At 46.2% G+C, this 17,752-nt stretch overlaps 1 protein-coding gene across 2 annotated transcripts; it reads right to left on the reverse strand.

The window, feature by feature from the left end:
* Nucleotides 1-460: 460 nt before the first annotated feature.
* On the reverse strand, nucleotides 461-13,460 carry GALR2 (galanin receptor 2). 2 transcript variants are annotated; one of them, XM_044981737.1, is made up of 2 exons: nucleotides 12,739-13,460; nucleotides 461-4,731 (listed from the first exon to the last, which is right to left on the reverse strand). In XM_044981737.1, the coding sequence occupies exons 1-2, from the start codon at nucleotides 13,092-13,094 to the stop codon at nucleotides 4,068-4,070; spliced, it is 1,020 nt and encodes a 339-aa protein (XP_044837672.1). In that variant the 5' UTR covers nucleotides 13,095-13,460; the 3' UTR covers nucleotides 461-4,067. The 2 variants fall into 2 exon arrangements, with proteins under 2 accessions (XP_044837672.1, XP_044837671.1); XM_044981736.1 differs by having other exon boundaries at nucleotides 461-4,848.
* Between the last annotated feature and the right edge of the window lie 4,292 nt (nucleotides 13,461-17,752).

Raw genomic sequence — 17,752 nt, forward strand, 5'->3', positions numbered from 1 at the left:
GTAATTATAAAGCCATTCACAGAGCCCTTCATTCCAAGAGCCCGGCGTATGAGTCGGAGTTGGACTCAGTCCGATGTGAGTACATGCAACTCCCACTTACCATGGGCTAAAATTGGTCAACTGGGTTCAAAGGTTGGAGGACACCAAATATTGCAGTGTACGTCTGGCTAGCTTCTCCTGCAGTATGTCCTCATTGTGGCATCTCTTAGACATAACGTGTGGCCTGGAGTCCTAGCACATGCCTATTCGGGGTGCAGATGAAGAGAAAAAATCCCAGTCCTCCAGAGGGCATAACTTTATCATCGACAGAACTTGATTCTTACTCAGGGTCCCTCAATGAACAAAAGAAAAACAACTCCCCACCCCCCAACAGCTGCTGTATCACCTCTGTCAGATTTCCCAGCTAAGCAGCATCTCACCTGTAGCATCTCTCCGGGTGAAAGGAGACAGGACTCAGCTGTAATGAATATAAAGGTGGTTCTTTATTGAGGCAGCTGGACCCAGGCAGACCCTGGGGTTTGCGCTGGCTCTCCAGCTCCCATGCTGGTTGCTGCAGCCCATGCTGCCTAATGCAATGATACCCAGACTGAGGCTCACGAGCCGAAAGTGGCTCTTTAACGCGTCTCCTGAGGCTCTTTGCAACACGTGGTATTAAAAGACTCTGTGATTTCATTGTTAACCAATCAGGATGCTTTTACTATGATATTAACCAATTCTAGTTGATAAAATAATAGTACTTGGTCAGTCATTTTGCTGTGAGAATAGTGTATATTTCCCCTGTCATACTGTTTAAATATGACTAGATAGTACTATAGTAAATGAAACAATGAATTCACACGACTTTGGCTCTTTTGGGTAATGTTGATAATTTGGCTCCTGAACCGCTGAGGTCTGAGTATCACTGGCCTAATGTCACAACACAGTGTCAGGACTAAGCATTCATGGAATACAGTGTTGGCTATTCTACATGGCAGAGTCAGTATTTACATAGAAGTTCTCCAAGGGGCATTTAGATGCTGCAGAAGAATGGTGATGCAGTAGGTGGTGCTCTTCTAGCTGAGCCGGTACTGAGCTGATGCCCCAAGCTGGGGAGATATTGAAGGTGCCTTCTCTTGGATGAGATGTCAAGCTGATGTCCTGATTGTCTGTGGCAATTAAAATCCCATGGCTCTTTTTGGCATCAGACTAGGTGTCTTGGTCAAGATAGGTGATTTATATGCCCATTAAGTTCAACTGGATATGTAATTTTTCATTTGCCTCCTAAGATGTCTCACGTAGGGCTGCTACACGAGGTGGCCCCATTTCAATGGTACATATAAAGTGATCTCTCTGGACATTCTGCAAAGCACTTTGAAACACATTGCAATTCAAGGTGCTAATGTATAAACAGCATATGAAACAGACCAGGGTGGTAAGTACAGATATACATTAGGTGAGAATCACAGCTCCACTGATATGACATAAAAGTCCCCATGCTCCCACCTATGGTTAGCACAGCTAATCTCATCAGTGGCAGATTGTCCCCTCAGTAACAGCACCTGGCTAACCGATGCTGCTAAAAATCAGTTTCCCTGATCCACCTTCCTTTGCAGGTGTTCATGCTGTCACCTGCCAGAAAGACTAAACTCACACCCCAAGATTTCAATCCTGGTCCAGACATGCCAACATTATCAGGGGTGTTTGGACATAGAGTATTGTTTCAGATCCACCTCTGATGTATATGGCAATGATCTTCAGAACCCTGGCTGGCTTTGTCATTCTGTGGAAAAAAGGGGACACACGGCTAGAACTTAGGCAGTCAGAGATAAGCATGGGAACCACGTTGACTGGGCTAGCCACATGTACAAAGTGGCCCAAGCCACAGGGATATGCTGGAAACATCCACCTTCTTCTTAATACTATTTAACATTTGTATTGTAATGGCACCTGAAAGCTCCGGTCAGGATCAGGGCCCCATGGTGCTTCACTCCGTACGCATACATATGAAGACATGTTCTCTGACCCCGTGATCTTACAAGCTAATAACACAGTGATGTATGCAATACAATCAAATACAGAGAATTGTAATATACATTGGTAACTGTACGTTTGTATTATGGTAGATAAAATGCCAACTTTTCTTAACTATGCCTCAGCCTAGACTGGCTGGTTGATTCTGACAGAGGAGGGATTTGGAGGAGGAGGGTTGAGTTGGGGTTGGGGTTGGTGCGGGGGGTGGGGGAGCTTTCATATCAGTTTAGGGCAGGAATTCCAGGGGAGGGGCAGTGAGAAGATGTTTGTGTGAGAAGCTGACAAGTGGCTGACTGCGGCTGTCATCAGGAAGGGCGATGAGTGAACTAAGGGGGAAGGGCAGAACCATGAAAGACCTTGAAGATGAGGGAAAGAAACTTCTCAGTTTGGAGCCTGACTCGTGTCCAAAGGTGCTGGAAGGGAAGTAGGGTGAAGCAGCATCCCCTGGCTTGAAGCACTAATAGCAACCCAATGCCTGGCTTCCCTGGGGTTTGCAGTTTGGTTCAGTGACTTTCAGGGCCTCCGCTATAAAAATGGTTCCAGTGACCCTGCTCAAGTACTCAGCAGTAGCAACTAAACACTTACACAGGTGTCACATGAGGTTCAAAGGGTCTTCCCGGACACCAAACCTAATTCAGCTAAATGCAGCCTGGAGTCAGGGAGCATGACTTCTGTAGAATCTGCGGTGAGATTAATGGTGAAAGTTGCTCAGAAAATGGTGGTGTAACAAGCAACGTGGTGTTACATGAGTGTGTGTAGCAGTCAGGGCAGATGTGCAAAGCAAGTGAAAGGCATTTAAACATTCAGGAAGTGGGGGCATAATGAGCAGGATTCTGCTCTTCTTTTCAGCCAAGGAACTTCACTGGTTTCAGTGGAGTCGCTCCAAAGAATCTGGCCTTTAGAGGTCCATATGTGAGTATAGCCATTCGGTTGGGTCTGACGAACCTGCAGACTCAACATGATGCCAAAGGGAGTTGGTCAAATTCTTGTTTGTTATGCTAGTGCAACCCTATTGAAATCTCCCCTTCTGTGCCCTCTGCCCAGGTTCCAACTGTACTGTCCCCTTTCTGCTTGCAAGAGGAGACTAGAGCACTTTGTGTTTCAACCCGCTTGGCCTTCTGCACATATTCTCCTCCTTGTCAATCCCACTGTGACAACTTCTCCACCCACACCTTGCGTTGCTATTTACACCAATCAGGTGGCTGCCATTTGCATGCACTTTGCACTGGTGCAAGTGACCCCACCAGGGGCATGGCACAGAAGAACCAGGCTCATAATCCTGCATTTGCGACATCACCGTCATTTCCATAGCAACAGACTCCTGTCATAAATGCGAAAAGGTGAGATCACAGAAGGAGAACCTGTGAGAACTGAGCTTCTTTCCTGCGCCTTTCTATACAAACCCTCTGAAACCTGTCTCCCACTCCCGTGTGACAGCAGAAGGATCATTCAGCAAGCCACTCCCCTTTTTTTGGCTGTTATAATGGAATGACTTTTACCAGCGCAGCAATGAGCTTCCCCAGTCGGCCACGTGCACCGAAGCAGGATCTCCGTTTTAGAAGTGCAGAGCAATCTGGAGAGAATGTTCTAAGGCTGAGGCTAGTGAGGGGAGCTATAAATGGCTCCCACAAGCCATTCTCCTGCAGCCAAGTGGCTCTGCAAGACTTTCAAAGATGCAAAATTCTTCCTCCAAGGAAATAAAATAATTTGTTTCCAATCAAACCCCCTCCAGCACCTCCCCACATACACACTGCCTGACCATTATAACGAAGTGGGGGGCCGCATGCTAGCACGTGTAGGAATTGGTTTGGGGAATGTAGGTTTTGATCGCTGCAGCTACGTGATGATGCCAAGAGGAGGGCAATGAAAGCACATTCCACATAGCAGTCTTAATCATTCACGTGGTGGCTGAGAGGCTAAAAAGCAGCAGCCTTTTAAAAGCTGAGATTCCTGTGAGCGGTACATTAAAGCCAAAGTTCAGTCCTACCCAGGTCCACGTGACACTGCCCTAGAGTCAGAAGATTTTTTTTTTCAAAGCCAATAGGAAAGAAGTTCCACTAGGTGACATTGAAGGTGATGAAGGAGTTGGCTATTTTCTGCTGGCGCCCTAGCTGCTCCGTCTCCCCCCATGGCTGGCCTGGGATCTGGCAGCTGGTGAAGGACCTGGCAGGAGGGGGCTCGCTGATGTGCGTCACTTCAGTCAGATCCGCCTCCAGGGTGCTGACAGTGTTGGTCACCTGTGCCACATGTACCTTATTGGCCACCTTCTTGTGCAAGAGGCAGTTGAAGATCTTCTTGAAGCCCTTGCGGAAATGCTTGGAGACCAGGGCATAAACAATGGGGTTGACGCAGGAGTTGGAGTACGAGATCAGGTGTGAGAGGATCCTGAGCACGTAGGTGGCGTGGTTGAGGGGAAAATAGCCGAACCAGACGCACAGGATGATCAGGTGATGCGGCAACCAGCAGAGACAGAAGAGGACAGCTACAATGATGATCATCCTGGTGACCTTGCGCTTGGCCTTCTTGGATTCGGACATGTCTTCAATGGGATCCACGGATGTCCAGAGGTAACGGATAGTCCTCATGTAGGTGAGGCTAAGGATCAGCACTGGGATGACATAGCTGAAAATGAAGGTGCAGATGTCCATGATCTTGCGTTGGGGGATCTTCCAGATGGGATGGCAGACGGTCAGGTTGGCCATCTGGAACTCCTGGTAGTAACTGAGGTACGGGCCAGAGAAAATAAAAGAAAGACCCCAGATAAGGCAAATGGCCGTGAGTGCGTTCCTGGGGGTTCGGAGTTCTCTAGAATGCAAAGGGTATCTAATGGCCAAATACCTGCAAGGGAGAGAACAAAACAAAACGACAGTTCTATTTAAAACAGAGAAAACGTCATCAGGCCGGCTATGTGGGGAGAACACAAGGAGAAAAAGAGTTAAAATGAAAAACTTTGCACTTCTAATATAATTTCTCGTTCAACTAATTGTCCCATTTCCAAGGGCTTGTCTCCACAGAACCTTTGTGCACAACACTCCAGGGTGTGAATCTACAGCGCACTAGCCTGCCACACGCTAACTGGCCACACGGACCCTGTTGCCATGCACTAAAAGTTCCATGGTGTGCTTTGACATCTTGCTGTCTCAGACACTGAGTGCGTGGTAGCTGGGTCCAAACAGACAATCAGTGCAAAGCTAGCTAGGATGCTGTAGAGTCATACCCTGGCCTGGTGACAAATCTCCAGGTAAACAACTTGCCTGACCAGGTAGAGGAGATGGTAACTCAAACTTTTCTTTGTCACTGATTTTCACCATGTATTTTGCATTTTATATAATATAATATAATAATAATCCAAATCATTTTTAGAGTGTGATCTGAGTTTAAGGCTGAATTACGACTAGGAATCTGGTTTGAATTAAATGGCACCTACATCTTGGAAGCTGCCGTTTCCGAAATGTCAGAATCTCACTCGCTCAACAGCTCAGTCACCTTGGATGGATCCCTAAGCTTATTCTCATGGATATCTTGGTTGCATCCAGAACAGAACTAGAAAATAGGCTTCCTCGGTTTGGGATCCAACAGGAACCAAAGCCATAGGGTTGAAGGGATTTCAGTTTCTGAAATGCCATCATCCACAAAATCCAAAGGGACTTAAATTTGAACTTCTGGTTTTGCCCATCTCTGTATATGACAATTACATAGTAAAAGCAGCAAAGTCAAAGGGCCGTGCTTTCCGTGACTGGTGCTGCCTTGAAAATGCAGCTGCAAATATGCACATTTGTATCTGTGAATGCAGTGACCTGTTTTATGCACCTGCCACCTGCTGTTGTTTGCAGGCACGTGTTGCTCTGGTCTTTTGACCATGTGGCTCTTTAAGAGATGTAAAATATTTATATCTCATCAGCTCCACATCCGTCAGAGAGTCTCCCTAGGGAATCGGCTCTGAAACAATGGTTGATGGTGCACCGGTGTATGGGCTGAAGAATCATTTTATTTACCACAAACAGTCAGCTCTCTGATTTCTGCACCTGGCACTAAGTTCCTGGTTACCAACAGATCTGTCCTCGGGGAAAGAGCATGACCCATCACTTTTTCAGGGAGAAGAATTTCTCTTTCTCCGTCAGGCAGAGGGAACAAGGGCCTGATTCCCCATTTCATTACTGCAATCTATGCTGGTGTAACTGACTTCAGAGGAGTTACACTGGCTTGAAACTGGAGTGATACAGGGCTAAGGTTTTTTCTTCATCACTATCAACTTCATTTCCACTGAAGCCACTGAGAGTTTTTGCCAGTGACTTTAATAGGAGCAGGACCTTCATCTAATAAAGATGCAGAGTTCCTGTTCTTTTCTCATGAAACAGGGCTTGGTGCAGACCCTTGGCCACCTCCCGCACTGAAGCTTCATTTCAAAACAAGCTTGTGAAGTGCCAAGATGATGACATGTAATCAGCTGTCCTGTAGGTTACACATCTCCCCCTCCTCGCCCCCATCTCCACCGGGGCCCAATCCACAGAGGGTGTGAGTTTGCTGCAGCTCCTAGCTCTCATGCAGAGTCCTTCAGCTCAAGCAGTAACAGCTCAAACTTTCAGCTCTGTTCCCCGGTGGGGGGGTTATTGGGGGGTCATTATATGTGGTTGATGTACCATTTTAAAGGGTCTTTTTCCATTGTTATTAACTGTAACCATAAATTAGTATAAATTAATAGACTTGCATTGCAAAGCCCATCAAAAACCTCCCAAAGTATATTCAGTCTTACCAGGGGGACAAAGACATCAGTTAGGATGATTACGTATAATGTTCTGCGGAGGACGTGCAAATAGCTATTGATATTCAGCCAGCAGTAGCTGGTCAATGGGAGGTCAGGGTACTAAGCTCATTGGAGGACTGAGATCTTACTGGTTAGAGTCATTTGCATATAGCTTTACCCTAATCCTGAGCAGCATGAATTTTAAAATGCACATGTAATTCACAGCAAGCTTTTTAAACATGCTTTTAGCATCCTCCTACGCCCACTAGTGAATTCCTCTTGATGGTTATTGCCTAGTAAACAGTCTCCAGCTAAAACATGAGAAAGATGCTAGTTAAAGAGAAACTGATCCATCAAAGTCCCAACTCCACAGCCCTTTTTCCTGAAGCCCGTGGGACTGTTTGCTGGAGTAAGGGTTGTTTTCTGATTGCAGGGTCAAGCCCAAACTCTACAGGCATGGAAAATCCCCCAATTTTGCAGCCTTTGGATTCTCACTGGCAACCGGAGTTGCATTCATCAGGATCTAACCCAGATGTCGGCAACCTTTCAGAAGTGGTGTGCCGAGTCTTCATTTATTCACTCTAATTTAAGGTTTTGCGTGCCAGTAATACATTTTAACGTTTTTAGAAGGTCTCTTTCTATAAGTCTTCAATATATAACTAAACTATTGGTGTATGGAAAGTAAATAAGGTTTTTTAAATGTTGAAGCTTCATTTAAAATTAAATTAAAATGCAGAGCCCCCCGGACCGGTGGCCAGGACCTGGGCAGTGTGAGTGCCACTGAAAATCAGCTCCCGTGCTGCCTTCTGCACGCGTGCCATAGGTTGCTGACCCCTGAGTTAACCTTTCCTATATGGAGGAGGGGGAGGGAAGGAGAGTCATGAAATTTAAGTTTTCAGAGCTCTGTTTTTCAAGCATACTCTGTTTAAACTGATGTCTACTGAAACCAACTGACGGAAGCCTGCACACCCAGAAAAGGGTAAACTACCCTCTGCTTTGTGGTTGTAGAATTCATCCCATCCAGCTATTGCAGTGATAACCATCGAAATGCTAAGTGCTTGAAGTGTATGTCTATACTACAAGCACTACAGCAACAGCTGTGCCACTGGAATGCAGACACTTGCTCCAGCACCAGGAGGGGTTTTTTCCATCACAGTAGTAAATCCACCTGCTTGAGAGGTGGCAGCTGGGTCAACAGACAAATTCTTCCGTTGACCTAGCTGTGTCTATACGAGGGCTTAGGTTGGCAAACCTATGTCTCTCGGGGGTGTGAATTTTTCACATCTCTGAGCAACAAAGCTAGGACAACCTACATTTTAGGTGTAGCTCAGACCTGCATGTGTCATCCAAAAGGTTAATCCCCCAGGCTGAGTCACTGCAACATAATATTGATGCTCTTGTGGTGAGAAGAGAGCGCTACGGATGGCAAAAATTTCATAGCTTTTTTGCCTTGCAAAATGTTGCTAAAGAATCGTTGCCATTTCATACCATTTCACCCCTTACATTTTGGGTCTGATTCTGCAAAGAGCTGAGTGCCTCCTGTGAGGTTCTGGGCACCTTCCACTCCCACATGAGAAGACATTGATTAAGTCCCTTGTTTAGTACATTACTAACAGTGAATGTTGAATCTAACTAGCTTGCGTCAAATGCAAGACTGGAACTGAAATATATTGAGTGACAGGATTTGACAAGGGAGAGGTGCCTCAGAAAAGGGAAAGACATGCTTTGATCCATTTTGTACCACTCGGGGGGTATTTTATGCCAACCTCATTTCTGGAATCCTTAGTCTTGGACTGACTTGATTATTGTATCAGAAGACTGGCACCGAAATACTGTGAAGAAAGGCACATTGAAAATGTCTTGAAAGATGAGATTACTGAGAGATAGCAAACAAGAGGGTGTTAGTTTCCTTCAATCTCATTCACAGCTCCCACTCTTTTTCCCTCTGGAAACTATCATCAGAAACAACGAGAACACGATGATCACACAGGGCGAAGATTTAAATTGTAGTGTAGTAATCTCCCGATTATACATCAAACTCCTGTGGCCTCTGTTCTCTTTTCACATAGTTCTCAGTAGCTTTACACTGGTGTAACTCCACTGGCATCAATAGAGTTACTCCTGATTTTACATTGGTGGGAGAGGAGAATCAGGCCCTTCACCCGCTTTAATTATATACGTAGGCTTGGATGGATTAGCTTTTTATCCGTAAATGTCGGCAAACATTGATTTCACCACTGTACATACACAAACTGATGAAAAAATACTTCCATTGATAATAATCAAAATATACAGATAGACGAAGTAAGAAAAATGCTGCTTGAGAACGTATTAGGGTTTGATGTAAGGCTATTTACTTTCTCCATATCCACATGTAATGTTGACAATTTGGGTTACAAAGCTTTTATATTTTGAATCTCAAAGTCTGTCACTAAATAATTGTCTGCCGTCCGTCTGATTTCCCACAACCGTGAACATTTAAATTGATTAAAAATAGAAAAAATGCGTAAAAATAAACAGCGATCTTATCTGTCAAAATTATACAAAAATAAAAACTGAATTCTGCCAAGCCAAAATATACATGCCCTCCTATGGCTCCTTAGGTGACAAGTGGCTGCTGCATATCCTTAAAAGCAATTATTTATTGCAAAACAAATAAGACATAAAAAATAAAATACACTTTTGTGAAAGGCAAAGAAAAGACAACTTTCTGCCTAGCTTCTGTTATAGGGGCCTGCCAAGAGTTTGCAAAAAGGGCTTTTGGCATCTTTCTAGTTGGCTCTTAAAATCCAAAGATCTTGCAGGTTTGAAATACCCTGAATGCCGAGTACTTTTGACTTTAAATAGAAAATATTCTAATAGAAAAGCTTCAAGAGCCACGGTTACCTTTCTTGCTGCAAATTAATTACTTCTCAGCCTCTTGAATGCTGAATTGGTGGTAGAGGATCAGCAGGAGGAAATCACAATTACAAATGTCAAACGCTGCAGGCTGCCTTCATTAGGGACAATTCCAGTTCCAAACCTCGCTGTTGGACGTGACAGTTTTAATTGAAAACTAGCATTCATTTTATTGTCAGGTGCCCCCGGGCCAGCCTAGAATCGTCACCCTGTGTTTTAATAATAATTAATAATAATAATATTCAATAATGTATGTTAGAGAGCAATGTCCTTTCAAGTAATGCAAATAAAAGGTGTTGGTGAGTGGAAATGTTTAACTATAATAACTCTTTTTAAAAAGATTTACCTACTTTGCCATTTATCAAATGCTATTTACAAAGCAGGTGTGATTTCTGTAATTCCTCAAATGAGCTAGGGGCTGCTGCTTGCATTATGCCATCTATTTCTAAGCCTCTATGCCAAGATCACAGACAGTCGTAGCTTGTTTCTCTCTCTGGTTTTGATAACCTGTCCACCTTATCTCCCAAAGCCTTGGGTTAAAACAATCCGGGGCAGATTTTGATCTCACTTACATCAGCATAAATCTAGACTGGCTCCAGTGAACTGAATAGCTTTTCTCCACATGTATGTCGGTGTACATGAGATCAGAATCTAGCTGCCAGTTTGTTTTGAAATCCTTTCCCCAGCCTCCTGTTGTTCCCATACGTCTCCCAGCAATTGTCCTTTAGCAATTCTAGACACTGAAAACTTTCTGATCATTTAGGGCCGGATTGTGAACCCATTCTTTACACTAGTGAGCAGTTACATGCACACGTAACCTCGTTGTCAGGGAAGTAAATGCTTATCGGTAGGCATAAGGGATTCACGCTCTGACCCTCAGGAGTATCTCTGCTGTTAGCTTTACACCAGCATTCTCTTGTTGTCTGCTCTTAAAAAGCAGCCCTGGCAATGCCACCAGGAGACTCATGGAGGTTTCGGAAGTGAACACTTCCTTTAAATTCTTCAGTTTAATTAACACACTCCCTTATTTATCAAGCTACAACTCACTGTGCATGAGCAAGCTTGCTCTTTTCATGCCCTGCTTTCCTTGGGGATGGGGATGTCTCCACTGTAGCTTCTCTAGGGGAGAGAGACCTGTTTCATGCTAATATTGCCCTTTGGTTTTCATGTGGTTTGACCTGCATACGTCACCCATTTATCCATCGCTGTATCTCTCTGCGGCCCGCAGAGAAAATCACCCTGGTGTGACTTGATGTCACAGGTATGTCTTCACTGCAAAAACAAAAGGCGTGTTTGTACGTTGAGTTAAAATCCGAGAGAAGACAAGGCAGGTTGTAGTTTTCACGTGGGTGACCTGGTCCAGTTAAAGGCCATGTCAGTGCAGAAAAGGTGGCGGGGGACAGTGTTCATTATCCTGCTGTAAAATCTTAGTGGAAATAAGGCACCTGTAGCTCACCCCCAACCATGTCTCACCTCACCTACTTTCCCTCACAGGAAAATCTACAGGTGCCGTGTCTTCACTAGGGTTTTACAGCAGGCTGGCTAATGCACCTTCGTTATCCTGAGGTAAAAACCCAACTCTTTGGCAGTGGAGACAAAGCCTATATAGTCACATTGGTGCAAACCCACAACACAGGCCTGGTTGGCACCTAAAATGTAGGTCAACCTTGCTACGTCTCTAAGGGGTGTGAAAAACTCATACCTCTGAGAGACATTAGTAAACTGACCTAAGCCCCAGTGTAGACAGCACTAGAATTCTTCCATCAACTAGCTACTGCCTCTCAGGGAGTGGATTAACTACAGCCAGAGAAAAACTCCTCCTCTCACTGTAGGGAGTGTCTACACTGCAGTGGTGTGGCTGTGTCACTGTAGCATCTGGAACGGAGACATCTCCATAGATACGATGGGCTGATGTAAAACTGAGTTTACGCTGGTTCTGTTTAGTCAGTAACTAATCTCTCAGCTCTTGAAAAAGGATTTTAGGCCATGTCTACTCTACAGCAGCACTGCAGTTGGACCACCGTAGTGCTGTAGTGTAGATGCTTCCTACATCAACAGCAGGTGTTTTTCCAGCGATGTAGTTAATCTGCCTCTGCGAGAGGCGGTAACTAGAATTCTTCCACTGACCTATCTGCCTTCACACAGCGGGTTAGGCCAACCTAGGGCATAATTTTTTTCACAGCCCTGAAGGACCTAGCTAGGTCCATCTAATCTTTAAGTGTGTAGACTGGGCCTAACTGAACTCTGCTTAAACCACACCATTTTCCATTGATGTCCCTCCTTCTCTTTCACTGAAAAACCTCCTGGCCCCTCTGGGGAGCTGAGTCAAGGGAAAGCAGTCGTGCTTCTCCCTTCACTCACACTGATGTAGTGCCACTCCTGTCAATGGACCCACTCCGGATTTCCTCCGGGGGGCGTGGGAAGAGACTTTGGCCCTGCATGTGGACCATGATTTGGGTGGTGACACTGAACTCTGCCAGCCAGGCTGAGCACTCCAAAGCAAAGTGCTGCTGGTTTAATCTGTCCCTCTCCTGCAGCCATGGGAATGCCTTGGGGTCCTCGGCCCCATGCCCCTAGTGAATTCATCTACTTTGAGCTGGGCTTGGGCCAGGAACTGGTCCCAGGTGATTTAGCATCCCCAGCTCAGCTGTCTAAGGGTGCCTAATCCCCTCCACCCCCGGCTTCTGTCTCTGCAGAGCACAGTCCCATTTCCTCTAAGCTGCCTCTTTCCACCACGTATGCGAAGACCCCAGAGGCTTGCACATTGCCTTCAACAGCTGGGGCTCTGCAACTTTCAGGAACGCACCACCATCCTGCAAGAAGCTGGTCGAGCCTTCTGTCCCACAGGGGAGCTCGCCTCCTGCCCCCACACTGCTCCCCTCTGCTAACCCTTCCAATGCAGCTGCTAGTTCCCTCCTGCTCCAGAGTTCCTGGGGCCTCCAGCTCTCCCTGGTAACTTATGGGCAGAGCAGGAGAGGTTCTGCCTGGCTGGCAAGTAACCAAGGAAAGTTGCTGAGAGTTATTTGCCAAGGAGGGGCTGAAAGGAGGGCAGCCCCCCTGCTGCCCTGGCCTCCCCGCTTTCCTACCTGTCCAGGGAGACGGTGGCGAGGGTGAAGCTGCTGGCGTACATGGTCAGGTAGATGAGGAAGTGCACGGCTTTGCACAGGAAGGGCCCGAAGACCCAGCCCTCCAGGGTGTAGATGGTGGCTTGGAAGGGCACGCAGCAGACGATGAAGCACAGGTCGGCCACGCCCAGGTTGAGGATGAAGAGGTTGGTGGTGTTATTCACCTGCCCGTTCCGCAGCAGCACGGCCAGCACCAGCGAGTTGCCCACCGTGCCCAGCAGGAAGATGAGCGCGTACACCAGCGGGATGAGCACGGACTCGGGCTGCCAGCCGGCCTCGCCGCCGGACGCGTTGAGCGGGGCGAGCGAGCTGTTCATCGCCGCGGTGAGCCCGGCTCCTCCCCAGCCCCAGCTGTTCAGCGAGGGACACTCAGGCCGGGGGTAGCGTGGGGCGCCTGGCTCGCTGTCATCCTCCGGGCACTCTCAGCTCCAACCCCTGCCCCGATGTGCGCCGCGCCGCGGAGTCTGGCTTAGTTCGCGGGGTTAGCGGCAGCCCAAGTTGCTCCGGAGTTGTTCACGCCCTCGCTCTTCTGCTGCTCCGCTGCTCGCCGGGCGCCGGAGCGTTTTCCGAGCCCCGCTCGCCGCCTGCTGCCTCTCGCGCCGGAGAGCATCGCGGCGGTGTCTTGAAAGGGCTCGGGGGAGGAGAGAGCAAACTTCTTGGCAGTTTTTATTTATTTATTTATCGGTCCCCTCCCTCCTTGGAGCCCGGCGCTCTGTGCGCTCGGCATGCGGGGGGAAAATATATAGATCCGAGCCAGGCTCCGGTTTCCCTGGAGACAAATACCTGAAATACAATTAACGGTGTCTATGGAAACCTAAGGCTCGCCTCCTGGCCGCCCCCAGAACCCTGGTCTGTTCCTTCGTGCCTAAACATCAGGGGGATCCAGAGGTTCCCCACGTGCCTCTGTGAGGGGCAAAGGCTGCCTGCTTTAGTTCTCCGAGGAAAACTGGTGGGTAAAGGGTAATAACGTCCCTAGTCCAACATAACGCCTCCTGTAACTCCCGCAGGCGGAAGGTAGCTGTCCCAGGCAGGCTGGCGTTCTGCGTCTGCACAGAGCTGTTCTGACACGTGTCAGAACTCTGCGCGGGGCTCGTGTGGAACAGGCTCTGGGGGCTGGATCCAACAGAGCGCCTAGGTGCTGGACTATTTTTTTTCTATGACCCGCTTAGCTCCTTTCTTCTGAGCCAGCAGAGGCAAATCCTAGAGTCCTCTGTCCTTCCACCTTGAAGTCAGTGGGTGTTTTGCAGGAGTGAAGGAAAGACCGCAGGAGCTGGATGGAATATCAGAGAAATATTAAGCGAATAATAGCTGACCAGTTTTCCTATGGTTATTTCTTTTATTGTGGTAGCATCTCCAGGTCTCCTGAGGGTTGCATTGTGCTGGTGACTGCACACACAGAAGATGGTCCCTGCATCAAAACGATCTATTTTGGCTTTCAGGTTGTAGAAGAGTTGTTGGCTTGATCATCTTTTGAGCAATAAAGAAGAAATCCAGCCGCAATTGAAACAAACCCTTAACACCTCTCCTCTCAACCAGCTACAAAATTGCATTTTTCCCCTCGGTGCCTTTCCAAATTATTTTCTTATCGTCGTAGAATGCCATCAATTCTTTGAGTATGTTTCACTTAGCTGATGTTCGCTTGGCTGAAATATACTCACTGATACTTTCCACTTCGCACCTAATGATATCAAAGGGCTTTATGAGCATGAACGAAGTAAGCTTCATAGCAACCCTGTGAGGTACTGTGCACATTGGGTAAACTGAGGCACAAAGCAATAACGTGACTTGCACAAAGTCGGAGGCAAATCAGTTGTAGAGTGGATCTGCTGGCTCCAGTCCTCTGCTTTAACCACTAGACCCTGCATCTGCATTCAGAGAACAAACACATTGTAGGGAATCCTACTTTGTTCCTGGTTATACAGAACAAAGAGCGTAAAAAGGTCGAATACAGTATTTGTTGTGAATTATCTGCTCAGCTCTACTGATTAGGAAAAGGATGCTGGCTGCAATGAGCTACGTTAGCAGATACCAAACGCCCACGATTCTTTGTACCTGAACCAAACTCCCACAATCCTCTGAATATAAACCAGTGTCCTGATGCGCTGTGTCTATAATTCTAGGTGCTTTAAACTTAGGTGAAACCTCAATGTGTGACCAAATGGTAGAATGTGTGTAATCTTTTACTCTCATCCCAGTGGTCCCCAGAGAATATGTCCAGCTGTCCAGAAAGGAGCCACTTGTTACTGACAAGGGATACTTGCTATTGCAAGTAGCAGAGGGATAGCTGTGGGATTAGAATGTGAGATACTGAGCTGATTATACTGGGAGTTGTGTGTGAAGGACTGGCCTTGGGCTTGTTCTCATTGGCCAGCTAATTGTAAATAGGATACAGGTGTGTAGGATAATTACCCTATGGGTTACAGCTGCAGCTGTGTTGATTTGATTAATCAATTAGCCACCATCTTGTATATAAGAGCATGCTGGGAAATGAATAAAGAAGCATATGCATACACACACACGCTGTTTCTCTCTCTCTCTCTGCTTGGGCTCTGTTCCTGCTCGAGTGTGATGCAACAAATGGTGACCCCGATGTGATGCAACAAATGGTGGAGAATGCCGGCATTGATGCCGATGGCCTGAGAAAAAAGAGACGTGCCTGAGCTCAGTGTTGCGTGGCTAGGAGCCGCAAGAAAGCCCAATAAGAAAGGAGGCGCACCTGAGCTCAGAGTCGAAGCAGCGGCAAGCTGCAGGGCGTCTGAAAAGGGAGCCCAGGGAAGAGCGGCTATAAGTCGCAGGGAAGAAGGGCGGCTATAAGTCGCAGAGATAAGCGGCGGCTATAAGTCGCGGAGAAGAAGGGCGGCTATAAGTCGCGAAAGAAGGGCAGAGCAGTTAAAAGGGAGGCTAAGCCCAGGGAAGAGCGGCTATAAGTCGCAGAGAAGAAGGGCGGCTATAAGTCGCAGAGATAAGCGGCGGCTATAAGTCGCGAAGAAGAAGGGCGGCTATAAGTCGCGAAAGAAGGGCAGAGTAGTTGCTATGGAAACCGCTGTGGAAGCGGAAGATATGCATCGCGGAGCGGGGCAGGCTGCAGGAGGGAGACCAGGTCTTACCAGTTAATGATGTTGATTTCCAGGACATTGAGCACAGCAAGTGTTGAGATCCTTAAGACTGCCCGGGAGATCATCATGTGGGATTGTTACTTCCCCTACAATTACCAGAGTCCTCTAGACTCCATGCTGTGAAACAAGGAGGAGCTTGGAACTTTGAAATCAAGCTGGAGGCGGGGGTGGAGAAGATCAAGGTCTCTCAGGCAGCTGCAGAACTTTAGTAGGAGTTCTCTTCAAGCATGAACAGCTGCCTTTCCTTCTAAAGAAAACACTATCTCTGTGCCATTGAGTGCATGTTAAAATATATAAGAACTCAGTTTTAATAAGAGAACAGTGTTGCTAAATGGAAAGGTTTTTTGTTTTGTTTTTAAATTTTTAAGACTTGGGAGTTAACTCAGACTGCTTTGCAGCTGCCTTTAAATCAGTCTTTTATAGAAATTGCCTTACAGATTTTATTCTTATGACACATTCACTACAGAATGTCCAACTTGTTTACTGTCTTTATTTGTGCTTCTCAAAGATATTGTTTTGAAAATTGTGTTAGAGAAGCTATATTGGAGAGTCAGAGCTACAATTGTTTTTTAGTTTTTACAATTCTATCACTTATAAGAAATTTTGTGCTGGTTGCATAGCATTTAGTGTACCATGCAATTATTATTAAGAGTTATGTTTTGTGTTTTTTGTTTTGTCTTGTGATGTCTTCTGGCCAGAATTGTTGTTGTGTTGTCAAGCTCTAGGACCCCCCCTCCCTCAGTGTCAGTTTGATCGCCTGACATCTGAGGGATGTTTTTGTATTAGGAAGGGGGGAATCCTGTAGAGTTTGCACTATTTATTTGTTGTGTTTTGTTCTTGTTTAGTGTTGTTGGGTTATGTTAATGATTGCATGGTTATATAGGTTGGTTTTATTTTTGGTTTGTGACTCAGTGGTTGTGTATTGTGATCTTATTTGAAGGCTCTGAGGCAGATCCTCAGCTGGTGTTACTTTACACCAGCTGAGGACCTGCACCTATCTGTTTTAAACATTATTGTTCTTTAGTTTTTCACCATAATATTTATTATGATCATTTAAACTTCTTGGACAAGACTAAGATAGATTGTGGTGTTATGTTATAAGTTGGAAATGTTTTGTGAATGTTTTTTATCCTCTTTTCCTTTCCCTCTTCTTTATTTTGAATAGAGGGGGGAGATGTGGGATTAGAATGTGAGATACTGAGCTGATTATACTGGGAGTTGTGTGTGAAGGACTGGCCTTGGGCTTGTTCTCATTGGCCAGCTAATTGTAAATAGGATACAGGTGTGTAGGATAATTACCCTATGGGTTACAGCTGCAGCTGTGTTGATTTGATTAATCAATTAGCCACCATCTTGTATATAAGAGCATGCTGGGAAATGAATAAAGAAGCATATGCATACACACACACGCTGTTTCTCTCTCTCTCTCTGCTTGGGCTCTGTTCCTGCTCGAGTGTGATGCAACAGATAGCCATGTTGGTCTGGATCTGTAAAAGCAGCGAAGAGTCCTGTGGCACCTTATAGACTAACAGACATATTGGAGCATGAGCTTTCATGGGTGAATACCCACTTCGTCAGATGCATCCGACGAAGTGTGTATTCACCCACGAAAGCTCATGCTCCAATACGTCTGTTAGTCTATAAGGTGCCACAGGACTCTTTGCTGCTTTTGCTATTGCGAATGTGTTCTGTAATTGATGAGATGATAAACTGTTAAGAAATGTTTTTGACTCATCAGGCATTTCTTGTTGTCACAGATATTTTCTGTAATAATGACTTGGTTGGAAATATCTTTAGTTTATCAGCCATGTAAACTTGTAATTGGGTGGTGGGGAGAGGAATTTTGCGCTCTCTCTCTC

The sequence above is a fragment of the Mauremys mutica genome, chromosome 12 (genome assembly GCF_020497125.1).
Source record: "Mauremys mutica isolate MM-2020 ecotype Southern chromosome 12, ASM2049712v1, whole genome shotgun sequence".
Lineage (NCBI taxonomy): Eukaryota > Metazoa > Chordata > Testudines > Geoemydidae > Mauremys > Mauremys mutica.

Excerpts from the sequence above, each read along its gene's own strand:
- GALR2 (XM_044981736.1), bottom strand. The coding sequence starts at position 13,094 with ATGAACAGCTCGCTCGCCCCGCTCAACGCGTCCGGCGGCGAGGCCGGC. Across the intron at positions 4,849-12,738 it reads GCCACCGTCTCCCTGGACAG|GTATTTGGCCATTAGATACC; the intron begins GTAGGAAAGCGG and ends TCTCCCTTGCAG.